At 42.4% G+C, this 24,491-nt stretch overlaps 6 protein-coding genes across 9 annotated transcripts in view; all 6 read right to left on the reverse strand.

The window, feature by feature from the left end:
• LOC145454446 (uncharacterized) overlaps positions 1 to 183 on the reverse strand; it is a 27,514-nt gene extending 27,331 nt beyond the window's left edge. For all 3 annotated transcript variants that reach the window (XM_080332435.1, XM_080332436.1, XM_080332434.1), the window contains exon 1: positions 42 to 183. In XM_080332435.1, the coding sequence (XP_080188561.1) occupies positions 42 to 74 (33 nt within the window). In that variant the 5' untranslated portion in view covers positions 75 to 183. The remainder of the gene's footprint in view (positions 1 to 41) is intronic.
• LOC145454478 (uncharacterized) lies at positions 169 to 2,508 on the reverse strand. Its single transcript, XM_080332475.1, has one exon. It carries the CDS (start codon positions 2,506 to 2,508, stop codon positions 1,237 to 1,239), a length of 1,272 nt encoding a protein of 423 aa, XP_080188601.1. The 3' UTR covers positions 169 to 1,236.
• A 39-nt stretch (positions 2,509 to 2,547) lies between these two features.
• LOC145454451 (adhesion G protein-coupled receptor A3-like) lies at positions 2,548 to 8,386 on the reverse strand. The gene has a single exon (XM_080332444.1). It carries the CDS (start codon positions 8,183 to 8,185, stop codon positions 3,803 to 3,805), a length of 4,383 nt encoding a protein of 1,460 aa, XP_080188570.1. The 5' UTR covers positions 8,186 to 8,386; the 3' UTR covers positions 2,548 to 3,802.
• Positions 8,387 to 12,063: 3,677 nt separating this feature from the next.
• On the reverse strand, positions 12,064 to 13,415 carry LOC145454666 (uncharacterized). Of its 2 annotated transcripts, none has more exons than XM_080332652.1 (4): positions 13,279 to 13,415; positions 12,919 to 13,119; positions 12,500 to 12,829; positions 12,064 to 12,428 (listed from the first exon to the last, which is right to left on the reverse strand). In XM_080332652.1, the coding sequence occupies exons 1-4, from the start codon at positions 13,345 to 13,347 to the stop codon at positions 12,213 to 12,215; spliced, it is 816 nt and encodes a 271-aa protein (XP_080188778.1). In that variant the 5' UTR covers positions 13,348 to 13,415; the 3' UTR covers positions 12,064 to 12,212. The 2 variants fall into 2 exon arrangements, with proteins under 2 accessions (XP_080188778.1, XP_080188777.1); XM_080332651.1 differs by having other exon boundaries at positions 12,500 to 12,850.
• Positions 13,416 to 19,321: 5,906 nt separating this feature from the next.
• Positions 19,322 to 20,877, reverse strand: LOC145454671 (uncharacterized). Its single transcript, XM_080332657.1, has 4 exons — positions 20,439 to 20,877; positions 20,002 to 20,190; positions 19,603 to 19,937; positions 19,322 to 19,539 (listed from the first exon to the last, which is right to left on the reverse strand). The coding sequence occupies exons 3-4, from the start codon at positions 19,894 to 19,896 to the stop codon at positions 19,456 to 19,458; spliced, it is 378 nt and encodes a 125-aa protein (XP_080188783.1). The 5' UTR covers positions 19,897 to 19,937; positions 20,002 to 20,190; positions 20,439 to 20,877; the 3' UTR covers positions 19,322 to 19,455.
• A 1,299-nt stretch (positions 20,878 to 22,176) lies between these two features.
• On the reverse strand, positions 22,177 to 23,866 carry LOC145453575 (uncharacterized). The gene is made up of 4 exons (XM_080331534.1): positions 23,782 to 23,866; positions 23,039 to 23,233; positions 22,645 to 22,974; positions 22,177 to 22,573 (listed from the first exon to the last, which is right to left on the reverse strand). The coding sequence occupies exons 1-4, from the start codon at positions 23,851 to 23,853 to the stop codon at positions 22,343 to 22,345; spliced, it is 828 nt and encodes a 275-aa protein (XP_080187660.1). The 5' UTR covers positions 23,854 to 23,866; the 3' UTR covers positions 22,177 to 22,342.
• Between the last annotated feature and the right edge of the window lie 625 nt (positions 23,867 to 24,491).

Genomic DNA, 24,491 nt, shown 5'->3' on the forward strand with positions numbered 1-24,491 from the left:
GCAATGAAAATGCAACATTCCAGTAAAAAGCTATCACATACCTTTTTATTAGCTTCCCCATTCGCAACTGGCATGCTATATTATATTGACACACACTCGAACCAACACGAAATAGGAGTTGGCCGCAGACTGTATGAACTTGAGTTTATGTCAATCCGAAGACTCATGCTAACAAAAAGAAAAGAGATTCGTCAGACAGTCAATATCACTAGTTTGCCGCGTAGGCAGATGCATATCGGGGTTGAAAACTAGGTGAGCGACACTGTGTAGTACTTGTTTATGCAAATGGTCGTTTGCATGTCGATACAAATAACAATATGAGAGTTAAGCAAATAGTGTTCTGCGCATGCACCATTATTGAAAAAAACCATGCTACTCCATTCTTGAAAGAAACAGTTCAACATTGTTATGAGCATATGACGCACACAACTCAAAAAGGCACTTTACAGCTACAAGAATTTACTCCTCACATCTGTGATTGCATGCGTGACTGAATCATTATGTTGAGATACTGCATATCGATTGTGAGAAATTGACAATCCCTGTCGTCTGTACATCCCAAATTACAACCTGGGTTTTTGATCGAACGTGCATTTATCCATTCTATCTCACTCCAGGAATAATGACTATTCGCAATTTCAGGTTTGCGAGGCATCGAGTTTCAAATGCAATATCAAAACACAAATATCACAATAAAATTGAGTGGATATATAAAGGCTATATTCGGACATGTAAGGATAAGTAGGACATATAGTTACTGAACCCCCTATAGAGCTTGTACTAGGTAGGATTAGGGATTGGATTTCTGGCTTTTTGGCCCTATCAGGCTCAGGGGAGAAATTCAACTGAATGTGAATTAAGTCATTTTGAAGTATGTTACTGAACCTGTAAACTAGACGTTCTTAACCTTTTTACCGTAGACCCCTCAATTGTCAAGGGCAGTTACGGCGCCCCCTACCCGTGAAATTTGGGAAGCAGTTTTTCCCCAGTCTCATTGACAAGGACAGGTGAGAACGAAGTAGTTTTATAGTTTATGGTCATAGCTTCATCGGTCTTCCACACACTCCATAAAACTAGTCCGTGTACCATAAGAGATCCATGGACCCTAGGTGAAGAACCCCTGCATCAAACAAAACCCCGTAATATGAATTAGTTCACAGCGATCACCATTACATCACGCATGCACAAATTTATGAACACCTCCGTCACGGCAATATAAATCAAATAATTGAGCAGTCACACAAAAAATATCTCTTGCAATATTTGCGAATCATCGCAATTCAGTAAGTCAGTCGCGGCCGACACGTCATTTGGCATAGTACGTGCGGAGACACTATCTAAAGGAGGAATGACATATTCACTATCGTGCACAGACGCCAACAAAGAATCCCTCGCATAACCACCGAGATCTTCCTGTACGTCCAACAAATTGTTGGGAGTTCCTGATGTTTTTAAAGTAGATGTCAGGTGCGGCGGAGATGCGTACCTTTCAAAGTCGTTAGGTCGACTCACACAGTGCGTGGTAAGCGGTGATTGTAAAGAGGTAGCGCGTAAAGGAGAGTGTTGTATTGAATGTCGCAAAGTCGGCGAAGTATAATTTGGTCCCGTGCTCGTTTGCGTACGGTTATCAGAGAGTTCAGTTGCTCTAAACGTGTGTGGGGGCACATCCCTCATAGGCGACACTACAATATCGCTAGACTCCGATTGTTTGACTTTTATTTCTAACAATTTACGTAGGCGTTTTTGTTCTTCTTTCAATCGATTTTTTTTGTCGCTCAAGTACCGTTTGTACTCGTTGTTATCCATTTTCAGTATCTGATCCTCAGTGAATGTCGAATCGGTGTTGCCGGCGTCGCTGACGTGGATTGCGTCCACCTGAGATGACAATTCATCAGCGCTGGTGTAATCCGCCGTGTTAACATTCCGAAACGACACGTTTTTTGACTGGGCCGGCGACTTTGATTTACGTAACGACGATCGATTCTCGGATTCACCCGGCACAACGGTGTCTTGCGATTTCTCGCCCTCACGGCCCGTCAAGGTGGCTTGCTGCATCGCGATCAGGTCTTGGTAATACTGCAGGAGACTCTGGCACTGTTTCACCTCTTCCGTCAAAAACTCCTGCCTGTTCAGCAGCATGTATTTTTCGTTCTCCAATTCCTTCATGTGAGACAGGAATTTTTCGCGCTCCTCTTTCAGCATGTGAGCCATGTCTTCTTTTTCTTCGTCGGCCTTCGCCAACTCCTTTATCAAATGAGCGATCCTTTGCTTATCCTCTGGGTTTAAATCCTTCAAAGTAACACCTTTGTTTTTCGTGGACATACCATCAGATTCTGATGACAAGCCACGCTGTTCGACACGAGCATTTCCTTTAGAATTGACATTCTGAGAGGTAGTATTTTCAATCGTTTTCTTTTTAGTGACCTTCTTTTTACCACTGTGCTTTACCTTTGGTGTATTCACGATATCCGATTCCCGTTCCCAAATGACGTCATCCAATCTCAGCATGACTAACGTATATCTAAGATAGAGACTAGTTTCTAAAACCTTTAATACAAAATAGAGGTAGCAAAAACAATATGAGGTTTAATATGAAGCATGCAAGAGAAGTGTTATTCTGACGGAGTATGTCGCACCAGGAGCAATAAGGAACGCAGTGTTGGGAAAAATCGTTAGCCTTTTACAATTGATGCCAACAGGAAACATAATATTCCTAGGACATTCAATGGAGGGTAATTTGAACAATGTCTCTTGAATCTATACTCCAGTAATCGTACACTGCATTGATGCGGCTAACGTCAGAATATTAGTCAAATATGTCCGTTGGAAACACTGAAATATGAAAGCGATTGGATTTGAAAAAAGATTCATGATAAAAAATATAATAAAGCATAATCCAGACAAACAAATGGCATCACAAAAGCTATTTACATGGATTAGCACCGTCACAATTATAACGTAAGGCACATAAAATGGACAGGCACTTTAAGTAAAACGATCCTTCAGAAAATATGTTTTACAAGGTATATCTACCGAAGCCGGTATGACGCATATGATATGAATACAGCATGGAAACAAGGAAAGGACAGTCTACCTGGTGTAGTAAATCACTTCTTACAGGTAAGATAAATATCACGACTTTTGGTTCAAAGCCATGCACGACACAAACGAAAACTGCGACAAGGTCCAAGTGAAGCACATGATTAACGAGAAGTGAATGACCAAATTCATTGTATTAAAATAGTTCAAACGAAATAATGACCAGTTCCAATCTTCATTGGATGGTACATCAAGGCACCCAGTATAAAAATGGCTGTGTTACATATACAAGTCTCCATAACTGCAGTGTAAAAAGAATAACTGAGATCCATCAGAAGCATGGCAGTTATGGATAAACAAATTTCATGCTCTGCTGCACCTACCCGGTGAGAAGCTGCAAGCACCTCTTCTTCATTTCTCAATAATCTAAGTGCCAAGCATCAAGTTATTTCAGAGGTTCTATATTCTGATTGCCTTCCTTCACGCGAATGAAACACAAGGCAACATGAATTATTGGCAGGGCAAAGGCAGCATTAAATAACCAGAGTGATTCAGGCAAAAATTAACGAACGTCGTAGGTAAAATACATAGGCTAAAATATAATCTCACAACAAATCAAGGAAATAGCGTAGAGGCGATACTGAACGAGCTGTGATAAAGCGAGACTTGAAAACACTCAAAAATGATAGGAATTGTACCGCGTGGTGTCTGAAGAGTTTGGGATCATTCTTACCGTTACTTATTGGTAACGAATCGCGGATCGCTACATTGTACCGTTTGCACCTTCACTCGTACTCTCTGCCCGGTTGGGAAAAAGAAAAGTGTTGACATTCTGGAACTGTTCGAGAGTCAAATAGCCGTGGTTGTCTTCCAATTTCGTGCTTGAAGGCGACTGCTGCACCTCGTTCGTAACTCTGCCACCGTTACTACTCGACGCCGTGTCTTGCTCGCGCTCAGACACCGACGACCGATTACCTCTCGTCTTTCTCCCTTTGTCCGCCACGACGGGACGCGGCTGATTGCCCGCACCCAAACGTTTGACGCGTTTGCTGTGGGAGCCGCTCCGATTTTTGACGCTCTTATCCTGCTTTTTGTGCCGCGGAGAAATCAAAAGAGGCCTGTAAGTCTGTGAACCGTCGGGTTGAATATCGTTTCTCTTCTCGACGTTAGCCATCAACGGGCTGGCCTCGTCGATACTGTCGCCGGGCTGTTTTTCATTTTGAACTTCGTCGTTGCTCGTGAGTGGATCATGAGCGTATTCACGTAACACGTTCAATTTGCGTTGCCTGGCCCGTTTCCTCTCTAACGCTTTCCTCACTTTCTGATACCTATCCACCAGAGCGCTGTTGTTGATTTTCGCTTGCGCGTGGTGCTGCATGATCACCGGGATGGTGTGCATGTTGTTGAAGGCCAAATCGTCGAGACTGTGCTCGGTCATGCTCGATTCGTGAGCGTTACGCAGATTTGTCATTTTCGCCGGTTTTCCGTGGTCGTGACGGTGCGAAACGCAATGATTGTGAAAACTCATGTGGTGGTACGGCAATGAATCGGGATGGTAACCCCTCGGCTTGACACGACAACCTTCGTGAGGATATCGCTGGTGGGGATATTGTGAGTGCGTGGCAGAATCCATAATCCGCGACATTGACTCGTTACGAGAATACTGCTTCGCGCGGCTGCTACGATGCAAAGATGTAGCAGAATCACGAATTCCGTGGTGAATAAGACAAGGATCAAAGTCGTCGCCGTTAACGTGGTGAGATCTTCCGTAACTGTCTACGTTATGCCCTGCGCTTTCAGTGGATGGTAGCATAGTTTCGGAGGTCGGATCGGTCTTGATAGTGGGGTAAGCCCTGCCTCTTTTCCCGCCTGTCCGAAGCGATTTATCGTTCGTCGAAGTCAGATTATCCAAGTTTGGATCGTCGGCGTTACCGCATTTTGAGAAGGAACTAACAGACCCGTCGTTTCCGTTGCCGATATCTTTAGAAATTCTTCGATTGAATAACTTCTTACACCGGCTTTTGAAAGATTTCCTCAGCACCAAGGACTGTAGAAGGACACATAAGCCGATTGCGATGACAAATATCGCGTACAACCACGAGAAAACATTAACGATAAGGAGTTTTGTCGATCGTCCATCCTCCTTCATGTCAAAGTAGTAACAAGCTTCCTCCATATTGGCGCAAAATTGGTTCGAACGCATATCGGGAGCCGCAATAGACACGGCCGCAGACACCCAACTGAAGAGATACAGCACAAACAAAACCGCAGTACCGGTCAGCGCGCCTTTGAAGCTCTGTTCCGTCATTCTGGCACGGCACAGGGCATGGTGATGAGCGACAGGGCTGTCTGCTCGATTGTGACCCACAATTTCTGAACAGTTGCACGGCTCGTTAGTGAATATAGCTTGGTATCGGTTGTTCCCGTAGTGCTGACCATGGCTAGAATTTTGAGCAAGCGGCGATCTATTCGAGTCAAAATGACGAGACTGCCGATTGAATATGCAAAGGACGCGTAGCAGAAAGAAAATGCAGAAAAGAGCGATGGCAGTAGCCGGCAAATAAAATGCATAGACGCTCGCCTCCCAAGGTAGCCAACAGTATTTGTCTCCCGGTTTGCAGTAATCATGTCCCTTTACCGCGGCAGTAATTCCACAAATCACCAATGGCATACCACACCCGATCAGGTAATATCTCAGTATAGGTTTCCGTGGTTTTGGCTCTAACGAAGGCGGTTTCGTAAGTGCGAGAAGCTGTCTCAAAATACTTCTTACGCTAAGCGTGATCCAGAACAGCACAGTCAGCGACGCGTAATGCAAGGAAAATCCATAAATTACGCAAACACCTTTTCGAGACACAAGTCGTATGCAGAAAGCAAACAAGCAAGTTGCCACCAACAAATGAAAACATATGTTTAACACCATATGCCGCGATTCTTTACTGATCATCAACTTATCCGCGCATGCCAAGTAACTAATGATCACAACGAGAAGGCACACGGCCAGAACAAGAGTTCCTGTGATTACGGCTGGATGAGAGAATTCATACGCACAATTATCGAGACCACAAGACTCGTACTCACTGGCATAGACGAGGGTGACCGTTACCAGCTTGTGGCACACGACTTGTGTGTAATTCTGACTCATGCAATGAGCAGTACACGACTTGTCCCTCACCCAACCATTTTTAGTCCACACAGCGGGATAACGGTTGCCACATTTTTTGGTGGCGATGTTGAAAACGACAGGATAGGATAGATTTTTCGATGAGCACCCCTCAATGCCCATTTGAAAAACCATTTCCGTAGCCACGGCATCATTAGTGGACATGTTGCCGACACTTTTGCCTTGTAGAAACAGACTAGCGTTCCTATATACGACAAAGTAGATTTTGTAATTTTCATTCGTCCCTTTGCAGTTATCGAGAGCGGTTACGGGAATTCGAAACGATGACGCTGACACGTAACGACCAAACGAAGGCATTCCGCATACAGCTTTCATAATCCCGTTATCTGTAACAATGCATGTCATCGCTGCAGTCAATTGAGGTTTTTCAGACACTTTCATCCCTCCAACCGCAATATTTTCCGATTCTGCATGAATCACACCAGTTGTAATCATTCGAAGGATGTAGCTTTCAATTAAATCCAACATTTCCCTGCAAAGATTAGACTTGGTCTGCGCCGTCTGTAGCATGGAAGCATCCGTCTTCATGAGGTAACCTGCTAGATTCAGTAGCGGCCAATCAGTAATATCCCCACTGACCGTATCATAACTCAGTCTTTGCCATGTTTCCGACATAAGTACACTGAGGAAGTCAAGCGTTAACTGTTCGCGAACAGGTAATCGAGATATCTTGTGCATTAAATTTTCAAGCATATCTTCCCTATTTTCGAAGAGGTTATGATCCTTTAAAATGTATTCGTGAATTTCATTTGTCACCTTATCTTTGAATGGGCAGTTCATGTAATTACCAACATGCCATCCATGACGACCGCAAAAACGAGTGGCAAATTGTATATTACTGTATACTGCCCCGCTATGTTGCTGGCAGACGAGCTTTTTTGACAGACCTTCAACAGAACTCGGCCACGTGAAGTCACCATGATGATTCACTACCTCGTTCTTTCTACAATACTGAGCATTCCTGCCAACCACTGCCAGCTTTATAGATTTGGTTACATTACTATGAGGAGAAACGATGGTGCATTTCCAGTCGCCAGAATGATTTGATGTTACATTGCCGATGATCATCCAACCGGTAATAATTGATCTGTAGTGGTTTACGCAAGTGTTTGAATGTAGCGACTTACTTCTGTTCGATAGATTTGCGTTATTAAAACTCCAATACAGCTGTGAGTTTGGAAGATTTGTACCCTCGCATTGGATGCGCATACTGTCTCCTTCAAATAGTAACTGTGGTTTCATCGGGCTGATTTCAAAATAGGGAAGTTTTGATAACCGATTTTGGGAGCCGCATTCCAATTTGGGTGGATTCAGATTTTGCAGCCTTAACCCCGCTTTCGGTAGCTGGCATGTTCCGATTGCTTTCGGTGAGTTAGAATTCCTCAACCATACCACGAAGTCCCTCATTAAACAATTGCACACGAGATAAGTTGAGCGCAAATCAATTTTCCTCAACTGTCTTAAAGACTTGAATGCGTTGCCGGGTATGATAGGGAATTCGTTGAATGATAAATCCAAGTGTTTCAGCCTCAACAATCCATCGAACATGCCAGCGGTCAAATTACCGATACTGTTATGACTCAAGTCAAGACGCGTCAAATTTGGAAATACAGAAAACGTTCCCGGAGAAATCTTCCAAATACCGTTACTTGAGAAATCTAGTTTGGTGATCCTTTGGAAATTACGCAAGTTGTCTTTTCTCGTGCCAAATGTCCCATTGCTCAACTCCTGTTCGTGGTTGTCGCTGAAGTCTATCCAAACCACATCATTCGGCAAAACAGCGCTCGATAAAAAATTGCTAACGTTGATTGAGCGGCAATACAGTCTTTTACCAGTAGTCCTTTTGACAGTTAGACAACCGCATGTCTTGAAAGATTGAAATGAACATCCCCGCGTTGATGTCCAGTAAAGAGCAGCATGAAGAATAATACCGATTAGGAACATAATCCAAAGGTATTTCATTTTGAACAACTAGGTATCGCCATTTCTAATCTAATGCTTCATTGCAATAACGAAAATCACGAGCGACAGGTCTGTTGAATTCTTCACATAAAGGCACGAATAAAACTGTGAAACAGAACCAAAATATTATTCATACATATATATAGAGATATAATTACAGATATAGTATAGGCCTACACAGTACGGCATGCGATACTTGATAAAATCAATTCTGTAAATGTAGGCTTACCATACGTCCTCTTTTAAGAGGATTTGTCCTCTTTTTTGACTTTTTTGAAAGTGTCCTCGGAGGACGCCCATTTGTCCTCTTTTTTGAGATTTTGTCCTCTTTTTTGAAAATTTAGGTCAGATATAGAGGAAATTGCGAGTGATATGCCGCAAATTAGCGCAGAAGTGAAGCTCCGGCGGGTATTTCGGAGGAAAAGCGGTGATATCAGCTCTGAGCGAAATGAAGACCTTTTTTTTTTTTTTTTTTATTTTAGTCATCCACCTAGCAAAGTGGAGTGAAAAACGTGTTTTCTGAGCGGAAGTGATGACCTTTTTTTTTTTTAGTCAACCGACCGCAAAGTGGGAAAAATTCACCGGTTTTTGAGAATTCTACTCCGGTTTTGTATCTCTCAAATTTCTGAAAAAGTGTCCTCTTTTTGCATTTTCAAAATATGGTAAGCCTAGACTAAATGCATAACTGTTCAGTAATACCTCATAATTATACGGCAATTGTCTGGTTAGCAATTGTCTGGTTAGAATTATCAATTTCACTCTGGTTCTAAAATAATAATGACTATTTGTCACAGTGGCATTGGCATTGCAATTATGACCATGGCGGAATGCAATATCCCGATTCCCGAATTAGGATGTAATACACCAAAGTATGCCTACATTCATTTTGCAAAGGGACCTCGGATGATTCCTCGGTAGACCTTGAAAGACTATGAGCACTCCTTGCACTTGTTGATAACTTCATTTGCTAACACTTAACAACACGCTTCCACTGTGAAATTTGAAGAAAGTGGAATGTGCTAAAATAGTGCCAACGTGCCAAACGCAAGATTTCGGTGTGAAATAGCTTGACAATCGCCTAAAATTCGAGGATTTGGCTGAGTGAGGCTATCTTTCTCAAACTGCGAATCTCAGCATCAGCAGCAAAAATACAAAACTTGAAGTGAGGCAACCGCTAACATAGTTGAATGTACTAATTCACGGAATGGTAAAGAGACCGGCGTCCGTCGGACGCATACAAAGAATACCACTGAACACACGCCGTCGAAGATAAGTTGCTCTAGAGCTGCTCTAATTTTGATCCTTACAATAAATGATGTTTTCTTGAAACTCAAGTACCAACTGCGTTCACAAACATGTCATGGACCCACGGATCGTGTTTGCATATGCATTCGATCATTTGCTTATATCGCCAAACAAGTAAACATTTTCTACCACGTGCACTATTTCCAGAAGACATAACAAAACATTGATGGCTATCTCTCAATATCGTTCGGTAAGCAATACCTAAACCAGGGGTCGGCAGCCTTTCGTAGGGAGCGTGCTAAAATGTCAAAAATGTCTAAGTATTACCAACTGGTGTGCCTAACATTTTTTATTTTGTTGTAATTAGCGTTTCAAGCAAGGAATCCCGCCCATCGCCTGTCTGAAGCTGGCAGCAGTGGTGGCTTTTGGGGTGGGCGAGGTGGGCGGTCGCCCGGGGCCCCCCCTGGTCGAAGGGGCCCCCCCTATTCGGATCATGCGCTTTTTTTAAGGATAATAACGAATAAACATGGAAATCCGTGTACCAAGCAAGAATATGATTCCGTACGGATGATCATCACGTCTCTACATGCGATAGAATTACTTGGTCTTGATGTAGTCTATCCTTAGACACATACAATAATAAACATAGCCTAATCCAGCAGCTCAACCTTACCGCGGGAAAGGGGGGTCTGGGGGGCGAAGCCCCCCAGAAGTTACGGTTAGATACTTATAGGGGGCCCCCCCGGTAAGTCTCGCCCAGGGCCCCCCCGTTCGTAAGGCCACCACTGGCTGGCAGCATCATTAGTGATTACATCATTAGTGATTCTTACAGTGCTGGTCGCTAAGAGTATAATTTTTGGTCGCTACTGCACTAGAACTATCGCCTAATGTATGTAATATTTGCACCGTTTGATTTTAGTCGCGTAATGATCGATCTTCTGTGGTTGATTCGGTCATTGCCCCAAGAAAGATCTTACGATGATATGGCCTGATGATGAAAAATGTGATGTTACTATTCCAGTAAATAGCTAAATACAAATCGGTTTGATGTCACAATTAGGTTGGTCTGACCATAGCTATTTACAACGTAGCTACGTTGTAAATTGCTATGGTCTGACATTGGATTTGTCTGCAAAAGCTTCAAATATCGCGATAAAGGTTGTAGTTGCTTCAGATATATTGGGGTCGCTCACACGTCAGACGATACTAAAACAATATCCTTTCGTGAGACGATCATGATTCCAAATTCGCATTTCGACAAGGAACTCATTATTTTTCTCTGCTCGTCTCATTTGGTACGCGTGGCTCAAGCTGCAGGCGGTATGGACTATTCAGTGGCTGTCACTTCGGCGCCTGGATAGTGTAGGCCTGCACACCAATGTCGAGCGTTCTGGCCAACGTATGATTATTATTATTTCAAGGTTTCATCACCGCCAATCATTTTGTCAGCGCACACGGCGCGCGATCCCCGACCTATACCTATCGTATACGATACATATCGCTTGGTGTGCTCCGTGTTTGGTATGTAAAAAGATGGCCGGTAGGATAATTGAGTCGTTGCGATGTTGTCTGCTGACTACCGAGCGAGTCCCGGTCCCAGGAACTGTTCATCATCCTTATAAATTAAAAATTTTATCAAATCAATACACCACGAAAATAGGGGGTGCCGAAACGACTTGTTCTGAACAAGTCACCAATGTAGACTAGCCTATATTACAGCGGCAAGGTGTAATGTGCAGCAGGTGCACACTACTATTTTGAAGCAGTATCTTCGTTGGATAACTAGAAGGCGTCAACTGTAGCACGAGCACGTTTCTTCGCATTTGCTGGTGGGATCAAGGGTTCTGATTTGAAACACAGCAGTGCGCATTATTTGTTACTTGTTATATTATCGAATGTAAACGTGGAATGGCAGCGACCGATGTTCCTGTTTCGTTCCGCTTCACTGAGACTATCAGGTTAATTATTTTGTGGCAGCGACTATAGGATTTCTGGTAATCCAAAAGTTATCTTCCAGAGCGCACAATTCACTGATTTTGGTCTTGATCGTAGGTTAGTTATCTAAAGTGAAATAGTCCAAATTAAAACTATAGCGACACAATGCTGCATGAAGTTGGCAAATAATATCAGATTTGGTGCTACACACCAAAATTTCAAGAAGCGTGAAATTGCGGGAATATTCAAATTTCGCATCATTTTAGTCCATATGTGATGGGCTGGGCACACTGCGTTCTCTTCTATAGTGATTCCCGCCAATTCCAGGTTGGGAACCAGCGCCCCTTCGTGATCTAACGATATATGTGTGTCAGTGTGTGCGCGGTGATCAACCAAAAGTTTTGTTGGGGAGGGGCGTTTGCTACCTTATTCGTTGCCCAAAGTGGTGTCGTGCAAAAAATGTTGGGTAAATACCACGTTATTCCGTGTATTCTGGTCTTTTTGTATCCGTCGAAAGCGACACCACTCGTGCTGGTGCTAAACGAAAACTTGTGTATTTCCCAATGATATATATACTTATACATTATGCTTATATATATATATATATCATTGGTATTTCCCATACATTCTTCACAACTAATTCCTGTAACATAACTTTACAATCTTACGCGTACATATCTTAGCTCGCGACTCCCTAGTACAGTTTTATATTTTATTTACTAGAATATGAAATTAGAAGAGAGTATTTAAAAAAATAAGAAACCCGAAGTATAAAATACTATGTAGGCTACATCACGTAATACGTAGAGATATTCCACTTCTTTCCACGGCCAGCAGTTTAACTACTTTATAACAGGCAGTTATGGGAGTGACTTCGTGGTATCACAAGAGGGTTCATCGCTGCTGAATGTAAGCTCCACATACTAGAAGTATCGTCACCCTGTCCTCGTACGTGTTTGCTGGTGACCTTGCGCTCGTTGATTTCATCGACGATATCAAAAAACCTTTCCATGCTTCTAGTGAGGCTTTTGGACTGATCAGTATTTTTTTCGAACACTGTCTCCTGGATATATGCAAGAAAACGTGAAATTTCTGTAATAGAGAAGAGCCGCTGATTTAATCACTATAGCCTACCTGTGAAAGAGATAAAGGTCGACCGATTTCGGTATGCTCCTCGATGTTGATGACTGCTGGTGCTGGTCGTTCATCATCAAGAAATTTCCCAGCTTCCACCTCAGTTGGCTTGCTTGCCGGTGGTCCCCGTGTTCTTCCACAACAATAACCACTCAGATTCGTTGAGAAACAGGCTAGACCCAATGACGAAGTAACAGTCGAGATCATTTTCATCTCGAGAGTTCTGTTTTCCACTTCGGTGATGAAAAAAACGACGAAGGTGTTGGAAAAACACCAGCCGATGAAGAGCGCAGACAACAAATTAGGATAAACTCCTTGACACCGACGATACTGGGACAATACCCCGAAAATCTATAACAAATATTAAAGCATGTATATTACTGGAACGAATTCCAAAATAACAGCAGTACGGAACTTACCAATATAAATTCGAATGCCACAGTTGTAGCTATTAAAACAGCAGGAGCATATCCCTCAACATGAATCCATCGGTGAACAGGAGATAGATGCTTCAGATTCGTGGATAAGACGAGAGTACGCAGCATAGCGAGGCATCCAATCAAGATAAGTCCCCCGACCCCACATATCCCCACTGTAAAGCCGTGGATGACTAATGCTACCTTAAACGGAAATATTTACAATTATTAACAGTTCAATGTACACTTGATGTAATCGCAGTAGTAACCCAAGTCAAATAACAAGCAGTTTACGCGCCTTATGACCAATAGTCTATCGTTATTGTTTAAAAATATATAGAAATGCAATATAATCTGTCTTACCCTCGTCTTGGTAACTCGCTGCAACAACAGAGCAACTGCTGGTCCGCTCGAATCACTCTTCTTCTGCATTTTCAAAGATGTACGCTGCGAACAAGCATCACGGAATGAATAATGTCTTTTTTTTCTGAAATTGGTGATTTTGCAGTTACAAAATTCTTTATGACGTAACAATAAAAATGGAAACTGATTTGAGTTACTTGATAATATAGTGCTGTGTAGGGTTGGATTTAAAACAAACATTTTTAAAACAAGGCCCTTGTTTAAAACATGTTTTTATTGCTTCTTTAGCCATGACGTCATGAATATTCAATTGTGACGCAATAGTCGATTGACAGTGACAATTGAAGATATGGGGTATAGCTCATTTGACGAGATATCTCGGTACTATAGCTGTTGAACCGACTATTTTGTGGGTTCCAACCAGCATGCCATGTATCGTATACGTCGGCTATAAATCGGGTAAGTAATTGTCCGTATAGGCTCATACAGCATGTTTTTTTGGAAAGCATTTACACAATCATGGCATGATTTTACAACCTAAAAAGACACAATTTTTTTCAAATTGCCTTTGTTTAAAACACTGTGTTTTAAACAGCAATTTGTTTCAAAGGCAACCCTATAGTGTTGTGTGTAACTAACTTTTATAGTAACTGCCTGGTATTCATACTCATACAATAGGCTATATCGGTTTCAACTTTCAACACTTATCAAAGTTATCACCAATAATGATAAATGTCGGTTGCATGGAATTATATCTCCATATGGATTCAATATTTTAGTTTAACTTGCCATAATTTCGGTTATTTGGAGTTGCCGTTCAAAATCGCCTTGTACAATGAGATATTACAATTTACGTGAATATAAGGTTTACTAGGGTTACCAGCATACGTCCTCTTTTAAAAGGATTTGTCCTCTATTTTGTCTTTTTCGAAAGTGTGTCCTCGGAGGACGCCCAAATCAGTAGCGTAGCAGCCACTTGGCGGTTCTGGCTCTGCGCCAGGGGCGACAGGCTCCAAGGGGGCGGCAAAATGAGGCTGCACAGTGAGAGAGAGAGAGAGAGATGGTATTCTTTTTCGCCTGCACCACCGAGATGCTTTGACGACGGAGATGCGATACGTACTTTATAGTAAGGTCATCTAGTCTGCACCCCCGTTTTTTCTCCTCCGTGATTGCTGAGTGCCTATAGCGGGATAACCGCGGATACCAGTTTTCGAGTATTCGGTCTGACCCGGTCGGGGATCGAACCCACGACCGCACTGATTCCGAAAACACGAATTAATATGTTAACATGACGATGGAACCACTCCGAAATATCCGTCAAGGCCGATTGTTCGGAGAGTTCGCAGAAAAAGGAGAATGCCTGGTGAAAAATCAGAAGACACTGTCCTCAGTGTTGTTGAAGAAGTTAGACGATGCATGTTTCAAGCTTTGGATAGATTTAAAAACTTGAAGCTGAAACTAGGTTTACCGGCATACACCACTTAAATGATATGTTTGGAATTTTGAATGCACACGCGCTGCTGCAAAGCAAAAGTCACAATTTATTCACCAGCGCTTTTAGAAGCACTTATGACGACGAGGTGGACTTTTTGGAATTACCTGTGTTATAGCAGGGGTTCTCAACCTTTTTTTAGACACTCCCCCTTTATGATAGTGAAAAATTTTGTGGCCCCTTATTGTCATATCACAAATCCAACCGGGATGCTAAAGTGAAAAATTTTGCGGCCCCTTATTGTCATATCACAAATCCAACCGGGATGCTAACAACCCCAACATATTGTTTGATGGCTCGGAAGGTCATGACTGTTGATGAGAGAATTCAAATTAATGAAATTTGGTCTATATATAGAGAAACACGCGTGAATCGGAGGTAAATCGCGGAGAGCGCGAATAAAATTCAGTTGACCGCTTCGTCGCACCCTCCTTTAGATGCTCTCACCCTCCCAAAGGGGGCGCGCCCTCCAAGTTGAGAACCACTGCCTTATACCTTCGAATTAGGGATCATATAAATCATAAGATTGCTAGCTTTTCGTACAAACGAATATGAGGCCTCCAGGACGAACACAAATTAAGATATAACCATATGAAGTTGTTCAACTTGAGCGGAGCAGCGAAACCACATTTGATCGTAGTGCAACAGCGTTTGATGTTTTACAGTGTTTAGTTAATGCAAAGCTACTGGATTCGACACCATAGTTATGCTCGTGCCTGAAACTTTATCTGACTATTGGTGTTTCAATTGCGAGCTGTGTGAGGAGCTTCTCAAAGCTCAAACTGATTAAGACTTATTTTCGTTCTACCATGAATGATGATCGGCTATCAGCTTTATCCATTCTGTCTATAGAAAGAGACTACGTTCAAAAAGTTGAATTTGAGGATATTATCGCTGATTTTGCTTTAAGGCGGCTATTGATTTTCTATTTGCACAATACATTCGTTTTTATTATTTTTGGCCTTATTAACATTGAGTCGGTGAGGGTGAGACGCGGCATATTATTTGTAATTATTTTTATTGACAATATTGCCTGAACATGAATCTTATGTCGAAATTTCCTGCGGGCGGCATTTTAAGCGAGAGCCAGGGGCGGCAGCACATGCTGCTACGCCAGTGGCCCAAATGTCCTCTTTTTTTGAGATTTTATCCTCTTTTTTGAGAAATACAGTAGGCCTAAATAAGCACTGAAGGAACGCTCCGGTGGCTATTTCGGGAGCTGGGCCCGAACGTTGAACTTTTTTCTTATTTTTTTCTTAGTCAACCAACTAATAATGTGAAGGAAAAACTGTATTTTGAGAGCTGAGCCAGAAAGTTGACCTTTTCATTTTTAGTCAACCGACCACGTAGTGTAAAAATTTTACCATTTTTTTTAGGAGTCTTCTTCGGTATTGCAAGTCTGAAAATTTTGAAAAGTGTCCCTTTTTCACAGTTTGAAATATGGTAACCCTAGATCATTACGCCTGAAGTCAAATTCGAGTCATCTACTTTTATATTCGAATTACCTGGTTGGATATCATGGATTCAAAACGTCGACCAACAAGTATTATTCGAGTCGATTTTGAATCAGTGTTAGTTATTGACGTAAACATCAGACATTTATTGTTAGGCCAAACATAAAATTTGACTGGAGGTGACGATAATATGACCTGTAAAGGCCTTTGTTACTCGTCACCTCATTGGCCAATCCTTAAATTAATCATCCAAGAGCTTATAAGTGTTCGTCGAGCATAATAACGCGAGGCAGCTGATCGGGCCTATAGTTAAATGCATGTGTATATCGCCACAGCCTATACTACGATATGTAGGCCTGCTTATATGATTACTTAGGTCTATGCCAGGGACGGGCAACATACGGTCCGCGGGTCGGATCCGGCCCGCGGACAGTTTCCCATCTTATATGATAATGTGGCCCGCGGCCCGAGTCTGCGAAGATTCCCCACTATACTTGCTCAAATTTTAGTGACTGCATGTTATTATATACGTGTGTGCGCAGCGTGCGAGGGTGGAGCGTAAGTTCGTCGAAGCGAGAAGGCTTGCATTATCATAATTTACGATGAACCCAACCCTAATGAATTGATACCTTGCTAAATTTGTGATACCGGGCGATGTTCCATATAATTTTACACAAGTCTGCGCGCACTCACCAACTCACTTCGCGGTCCCATGGACAACAGTGCGTAACAAGTAAAAATAGGGTCATCACTTCGGCTTTTTGTGCACAGCTCAAATTTTCTATGCGCAGAGACCGTGTCAGCCGCGTAATTGCGCAAGCGCGCAACTTATATAGAGGGCTTATCGAGCGCCTTGAAATCTTTATCAAGGATTGCACCGTGTGTTAATTAATCGGAGACGCCTGTGTGACAATGCTGTTCTCAATCCACGTTGCCTTCGTCATTATCAGCGAGAAATGGCTTTGAAGTGACTTTGCTGCCGTTAAAATACATTCATCAAATACGATTTATTCGTTGTATTTGTAGATAAATGGGTGAATAATGTATCAATTCAGCAATCAGGCCCGCCAAGTACCTAATTTTCCTATATCCGGCCCGCCGTCTGGAGAAGTTGCCCGCCCCTGGTCTGTGTACTAATAGTATGTCTACATTTATGCTGGAAAATATTATTTTGCTTCCATATCGACTTTCCATCTCGGCTACTGACATAATGTATTCGCATGCGTAATGACCCGACCACCCAAACGCGATGATTCCTACATTCCAGGTAATATGATACGAAATATGTATTATGCACGAAGACGGCGCTATATGCAGACATCCCGCATAAATATACAAAGTACAATTGGACATACGAATGAAAATATAAAAGAAAATAAGTATAAAGCAGTGGTTCCCAACCTTTTTCGGTGTCGGGGCCAAATTTAAAATTCCAGAGTACGGTCGGGGCCGCACAAATACCAGGGCAATGAAACGGACCCAAAATAGTCATCAAAATATGAAAATTGGCATTGTTCTGATCAATCGCTCGAGGCCATTGGCCATTGTTAAGTTCTTTGTGTTGCTGCGCTCCCATTGTTCAGAACAATCGACCTTTGGTGGCTATTTCGGAGCAGTTTTATTGCCCTGGCGAGATTTCAATTCGTATTTTTAGAATCAGTACGACAGTAGCTTTCAAATTATTCGGACACTCCGGTCGTGAGCTGTAGGACTACCAATTATGCTACTTTCGGGGCCGTTTAGTGAGTGAGCTTTTATTGCCTAAACGCGCGAAGCGCGAAAATTTTCTGTAATTCATAATTGAATCAGTCAACATGATCGGTAATTGCATGTATATTGCTATCAAGTTTTATCCTCTCTCTGCTCACGTAATCAGTTTTACAGGTAGAGCCGAGGGAGGTGTGTTTGAAAAGGTAAGACCCCTCAATAATAATTTAACATCTCCGGGCGTATATCCGTTGGCAGGAACAAAAAGGCACTTCGTGAGCCTCCCTCCCCAAAAAAACCTTTGGTCTTGGGCTCCCATAGGGTGAAAAACCTACCCCTACCACCTTGTTCGCTTTTACCACAAAATTAGCGGTACCGTTAAGTGAGCCAGCGCGAGGCGCGAAATTTTCGATAATTTATGATAAAATCGATCAATATTATTGGGAATTGCATATTGCTATAAATTTCTTGTCCTCGCTGCTCACGTAATCATATTTACCGGTAGAGCTAAGTGAGGTGTCTTGGACACTGCAGAACCCGTTGGTATGACCCCGTAATATGATATTATTTCGTAACCTGCTGTCTGCTATATCAAAAAATATAGAATAACCCAAACGTATGCTACTAAACTAAGAGGCGCGCACTATTTCAAATTGGTATTTCTTCACTGGAATATAATTTTTCCCTGCGGCATGCTATGTGTCTTGTGTGGCTCAGATTTCCAAGACAGTATTTTGTATATATAACGAAGCTTCGGTCAGCATAAGGGCACTCCTTTTTGGCCAAGGTTTTCTCGCTGCCAATCTTTCTGACACACTTCTTGGAGTCGCATGTTACATGGCGTAAAACTTAATATGTCTTGGTGCGTCGTGGCGCGGTAATGACAAACGCCGATACGACCATTTCGATAAATATATTTTTTGGGGGGATGAGTACCCAAAAGTCAAGATATTGGGCAGCTTGGCAGCATGAAATGATGCCTAGAGTAAAAAGATGCACAAATTTTCAAAAAATACTCTATAATTTATACTTATTCACGAAATAATTTTGAGCCCCCTTCGAGCTCGCCCCCCCCCCCCCAATAGGAGGGTGTGTCGTGCCGCAGTTATGGTCCTGTCTATACCTATATCTATAGCAATTGCTCGTTCAACTGGAAAGTTAGGGCACATTGCAGTGAAACAGCAGCGACGTAACGTTAGTAGTCTACTTACGACTATCCTGCAATCCTAATTAAAAACTTCAGACTCCAAGCCAAGTACGTGCATTTCATAAATGTAAAATTTTATTTTTGGTCAATACTCGATTTCTTAATATTTTGTGGGGGCCGCAAGAAGGCTATCTGCGGGCCGCATGCGGCCCTCAGGGCCGCGGTTGGGAATCACTGGTATAAAGGCTATATAACAGCCTTCAAATCAGTCTCATTTCAAGACACCTGGAGTATAGGCAATCATGCGATTGACTCTTTCTGACAGGGCTTGCTGGCGCCAGTGCCTCTTTTATTCGGTTTATTGTGCTCTCGTCAATTTATTCATCGATGAGGCTCAGGAACTTCTCGACTCTATCATTCAACATTTTTGTCTCTTCCAGATTTCTTTCGAATACTGAAACCTAGACAGGAAGCGGAATCTTTATGACGCGTACTCGCAGCGATTTACTGATTTCTAGACTGACCTCAGGAGCCGATACGGGATAGTAGTCTTGCCAGATTTTGCGCATTCTGGCGAGAGTCTTTTCCTCGCCCAGGTATTTATGCTTCCATTCAGCCTGATTCCTGACATTGTGTTTGGTCAGACTCCACCAATAGCGTGTAACGTTAGCGAGGATGTGGACAACCCATAAGACACAGTGAAGATCGACACGAGTTTTACCGCCGGGGTTCTGTTCTCCGATCCGATTAGGTAAAACACCATAAAGGCGCTCGATAAACACCATCCGACGAAGAGCCCGCTCGAGTAAGTATGCCATGTTTGCCAACGCTCGAGAAATACGCTGAGAAACCCTAAAATCTGTAGAAAGCGAGATAATATAATATTTTGTGACACTCCATACTATATTTTAAACATTTGTTACCAATAGAACCTCGAAAACGAAGGTGGTGACTATGATAGCACCGTTTGTGTGGTAATCCATTTCCGCAATGGAAACTCCTTCAGGAATCAGCGGGATAAGCAATTCATCCAGCGCGCCCAGATAGAATAGTATGGGTAACGCAAATCCAATGGCGACGCAAATAATAGTCGTGTGCATGAAGAACGCTTTCTGCAAGGTATAATACAGAGCAGCGATGAATCTCGTATTCCATGAAGAATCTACATTGTATATATATATAAATATATCCATATGCCGCGCCGGTATAAGTTTCTATATCTGTAACACTTTCTCCACGTAGTTACAGGGTATGACCTTGCCCACACGCATTAATTGTAATGACGCATTTTTGTGATATCAATGTATAATGGGTATGCGATAATAAATAGAGCAATGTGCGACGAATAATATTTTCTTACCCTCCGTTTCCTTTGTAGCGATTCTGATATGTTCAGATGTTCGTTTCAATCCATTTTCTTCCGCAATTTCATTGACTATAGCGTCGAGAATGGGCATCAGAGAATGAATAGGATCGATTTTTTGCTGGATTTGTTATTAAGGAATTACAATCGCATATTGTGACGTCATACTTGACATTCCATCGAAAGCCAGCGGATATGCAGAGTGTCAAACAGGATAAAATGGTTGTCTGTCGCTCGGTCGGAGATGGCAGTTGGAGGCGTGTTGGCCATGTTTCAATGATTGTGATTCTGAAATTATATTCTACACGCGTAACACCAGACTGCAGTAGTATAACCAAAGTCGAATCGCACAGTAAAGCAACACTTTGCCTCGACTCGGACGTAATAAACTGCATTTTCTTGCTAGCAGCACTTCTAGTGATGGCTCTCGAAATCGAATTCCAAGGTGATTCGGTTCCGAGTCGACTATCAAGCTACGAATCGAGTATTCGCGTATCACCTATTGTTATACGTCATATACTAATCGCCATAATTTTGAATGTGCACCGCTTTAAGAGCACAAGGAAAGTAATGTCTGTTACACGTCATCCAAAATAATTTTGCATTTCTTGACTATTTCATTGCGCTTTTGAATCGGGCTGCGTATCGATCACCAGTTTAGCTCAAAGAAATACCGTTTACTGGATTCGAAGGTGGCTATATACGCAGGGTTCATATTCGGGGTTTACGCATAATGACAATAAAGACTGCAAATACGTGCAATTTTCGAATATACATTCAGCTACCGTGATATTAGGAGCATTTAGGCAGTCGTTATGCCATAATATAACTCCTAAACTGCTATCTATACTTTGACAAAATCCTGAGCGTGAATACAAGTAGTTTTACCAACAAAATAAATAGAAGTGGAAGTAATCTAAAGGAGTGGACATTACTTGGGTAAAGACCGGAAGTAGGCAAAAGTACTCCGAAGAAGTGGAAGTAGGCTACTTTGTTACTGAAGACCTAATCCGGAGAAATTATAGATGACGGGGCATATGGTTAATGCATTGTGGTCTATCAAGTATACATGCCGGACCCCAACTGTGGAACAGCATCTCGCCAGCTATCCGACAGTCGTCGAGCATGTCCGGCGTCCGCATGCAAGTCGAATTACAAGCAATTTCCTCTCAATGAATAGCGTACTAGTCAGCCTTCAGGATTACCGGACCACGACCAAACATCGATCTCGCCTTCCGCCGCATGCCACCTCATTTTGTCACTTGCCTTTTATATTCTCTGCTTTACTTTTCATTCAGTGTCCATGGCTTTTCTTTACTTCGCCTAGGCCAAGATGGATGTCTGATCTCAGACTACTCCACGTCGTTTCGACACCTTCCTATCTTTTCATCGCAGTTTTGTGGTGTTTTGAAATGATGACAATGTTAATAAAACTGATTGATTGATTGCACATTTTATAATGCATATTTCCCTAACATGTTGTGTACTGAATTACCAAGTCAATCTCCGGTATTTAATCATTTCAATAATACTCAAATTTCGAAAAGTTTCGCAGCGTATACGTACGTATAAGTGCATAATTACTTCGGTCTCAGCATGTAAACATTTAGGTTGGAAATATCATTCTGCTTCCATATCGGTTTTCTGTGTCATCAATCCCAAAATATTGTTGATATAGTGTATTCTCACACGTAATGACCTAACCACAAACCACCCAAACTCGATGCTTCCGGCATTCAAGTCAATATGATACGAGATATGTATTATACACTGAAGTGGCGCTATGCCGACATTCCGCACTGAAGCCGTGCTTAATTATGTAAAATACAATTGGACATTCGCATGAAACTATAAAAGAAAATGAGTAAAGACTGTACAACAGTCATCAAAACCCTCCCGGTTCAACACATGCTGCCGTGGAATAGGCAATCCTGCGAATGACTCTTTCTGATAACGACAGGGCTCGCTGGCACCTGCAAGCTCCACATGCTTGATGTCCTGTCGCCCATTCCGCGGACATGTTTTATTCTGTTCATTTTCCTCTCGTCAATTTCGTCGACTAGGTTCAGGAATTTATTGACTTTTTCAGTCAACTTTTTTGTCTCTTCCAGATTTCTTTCGAAGACTGAAACCTAGCAACGATATGGGTTTCATTTTAGATTGTTTCACGTACTCGCGGCGAATCGCTGATTTTTAGACTGACCTCGGGAGCCGATACATAGTCTTCCCGGTATTTGCGCGTTCTAGCGAGTGATTTTTCCTCGGCCAGGTACTTTCGCCTCAACTCAGCCTGCTTCCAGACATTGTGTTTGGCCCGACTCCACCAGTATCGTGTGGCGTTAGCGAGTATGTGGACGAGCCCATAAGATACATTAAAGATTGACACGAGTTTTACGGCAGGGGCTCTGTTCTCTGATTCGATGAGGTAGAACACTATAAAGGCGCTCGATAAGCACCATCCGACGAAGAGCCCACTCGCGTAAGTATGCCATGTTCGCCCACGTTCAAGAAATACGCTAAAGAATCCTAAAATCTGTAGAAAGTAAGATCATATAATATTTTGCGACATTCCATATACTATTTCAAACATTGCTTACCAATAGAACCTCGAAAACGAAGGTGGTGACTATGATAGCACCATCATTAGCATAGTAATCCATTTCCGTTGCGGAAACTTCGTCAATCAGCGGGAGAAGCAATTCATCCAGTGCTCCGAGATAAAATAGCACGAGTAACGCAAATCCAACGGCGGCGCAAATAATAGTCGCTATAGTGTGCATGAGGAATGCTGTCTGCAAGGTACAGAGCAGCCATGAGTCCACATTGAAGATATATATATCCTTACCGCGCCAGTATAAGTTTCTATATCTCAACAGTTCTCCACATAGTTATAGGTAGTGGTGGCTTTTGGGGTGCGCGAGGTGGGCGGTCGCCCGCCCCCCCCCCCCTGGTCGAAGGGCCCCCCTCTTTGGTTTTACCGCTTTTTTCAAAGGTTGTGGCGAATAGAAGTGGAAATCCTTGTACCAATCAAGAAAACGATTCCGTCCATATGAGTAAATCATCAAATCTCCGCATTTGTTATTAAGTCCAATATGACGACAATCATGAAGTCTCCGCATGCCTGTTAAGCTGGTAGGCGAAGCCCCCCAGATGCCGCGATTACATACTTATAGCCCCCGGAAGTCTCGCCCAGGGCCCCCAATCGTAGGGCCACCACTGGTTACAGGGTATGCCCATTGCCCACACGCATTGCTCGTAATGACGCATTTTTGTGATATCGATATTTAGTAAATAATGCGATAATAAACAGAGCAATGTGTGATAATAAATATTTTCTTACTCTCTGCTTCCTTTGTAGCGATTCTGTTACATTCAGATGTTCGTTTAAATCCATTTTCTTCCGCATATCCATTGACTATGGCATCAGAGAATCTGTGATACAGATTTTATCTGGATTTGTTATTAGGGAATTACAACTCCATATTGTGACGCCATAGTTGACATTTCATCGATCGAGTCAGTGCATATGCAGTAGAGGTCGACCGATATTGATTTTTACAGGCCGATACCGATATTTCGACGCTCACAGGGCCGATAACCGATATCATAGGCCGATATTAATATGGAAGGAGCAGAGAACTATTTCGCCAAAAATATTATATATTAGGCAAGGTGGCACTTCTTTATGCCACAGAAAGGTGAACAACAAACGAGAAAACTGAAATCGAAAAGACTTATTGCTTAATTGTGAACATTCGTTGAAATTTGGGATAACCCGAAAATCAAAACATGATACAGAATTGCAGATCAGTTCAGAAAAGGTAGATTGTAGTTAGATATAAAATATCGGTCGCGATATCGGCCTAGATTGGCCGATACCGATATTCGAGAAATTTCCAAATATCGGCGCCGATAATCGGTCGACCTCTAATATGCAGTAGCAAAACAAGATGAAATGATTGTCTGTCGCTCGGTCCGGGATGGAAGTTTGCGGCGTGTTGGCCATGTTTCTGTGATTGTGCTTCTGAATTTTGTCCTAAACGCGTCTAA

This window comes from Botryllus schlosseri, chromosome 13 (assembly GCF_051294905.1).
Source record: "Botryllus schlosseri isolate E-star chromosome 13, Bs_hap1, whole genome shotgun sequence".
Classification (NCBI taxonomy): domain Eukaryota; kingdom Metazoa; phylum Chordata; class Ascidiacea; order Stolidobranchia; family Styelidae; genus Botryllus; species Botryllus schlosseri.

What these genes read in the sequence shown, in the direction of transcription:
- LOC145453575 (XM_080331534.1), bottom strand. Translation starts at nt 23,853, where the DNA reads ATGGATATGCGGAAGAAAATGGATTTAAACGAACATCTGAATGTAACA. An exon ending in CGCTACAAAGGAAGCAGAGA is followed by an intron (nt 23,234 to 23,781) that starts GTAAGAAAATAT and finishes TGTACCTTGCAG; the next exon opens with ACAGCATTCCTCATGCACAC. An exon ending in TCGTTTTCGAGGTTCTATTG is followed by an intron (nt 22,975 to 23,038) that starts GTAAGCAATGTT and finishes TACTTTCTACAG; the next exon opens with ATTTTAGGATTCTTTAGCGT.
- LOC145454666 (XM_080332651.1), bottom strand. Translation starts at nt 13,347, where the DNA reads ATGCAGAAGAAGAGTGATTCGAGCGGACCAGCAGTTGCTCTGTTGTTG. An exon ending in AGCGAGTTACCAAGACGAGG is followed by an intron (nt 13,120 to 13,278) that starts GTAAGACAGATT and finishes TTTCCGTTTAAG; the next exon opens with GTAGCATTAGTCATCCACGG. An exon ending in TGGCATTCGAATTTATATTG is followed by an intron (nt 12,851 to 12,918) that starts GTAAGTTCCGTA and finishes TATTTGTTATAG; the next exon opens with ATTTTCGGGGTATTGTCCCA.
- LOC145454478 (XM_080332475.1), bottom strand. Translation starts at nt 2,508, where the DNA reads ATGCTGAGATTGGATGACGTCATTTGGGAACGGGAATCGGATATCGTG.
- LOC145454451 (XM_080332444.1), bottom strand. Translation starts at nt 8,185, where the DNA reads ATGAAATACCTTTGGATTATGTTCCTAATCGGTATTATTCTTCATGCT.
- LOC145454671 (XM_080332657.1), bottom strand. Translation starts at nt 19,896, where the DNA reads ATGGCATACTTACTCGAGCGGGCTCTTCGTCGGATGGTGTTTATCGAG. An exon ending in ATCCCGTATCGGCTCCTGAG is followed by an intron (nt 19,540 to 19,602) that starts GTCAGTCTAGAA and finishes CTTCCTGTCTAG; the next exon opens with GTTTCAGTATTCGAAAGAAA.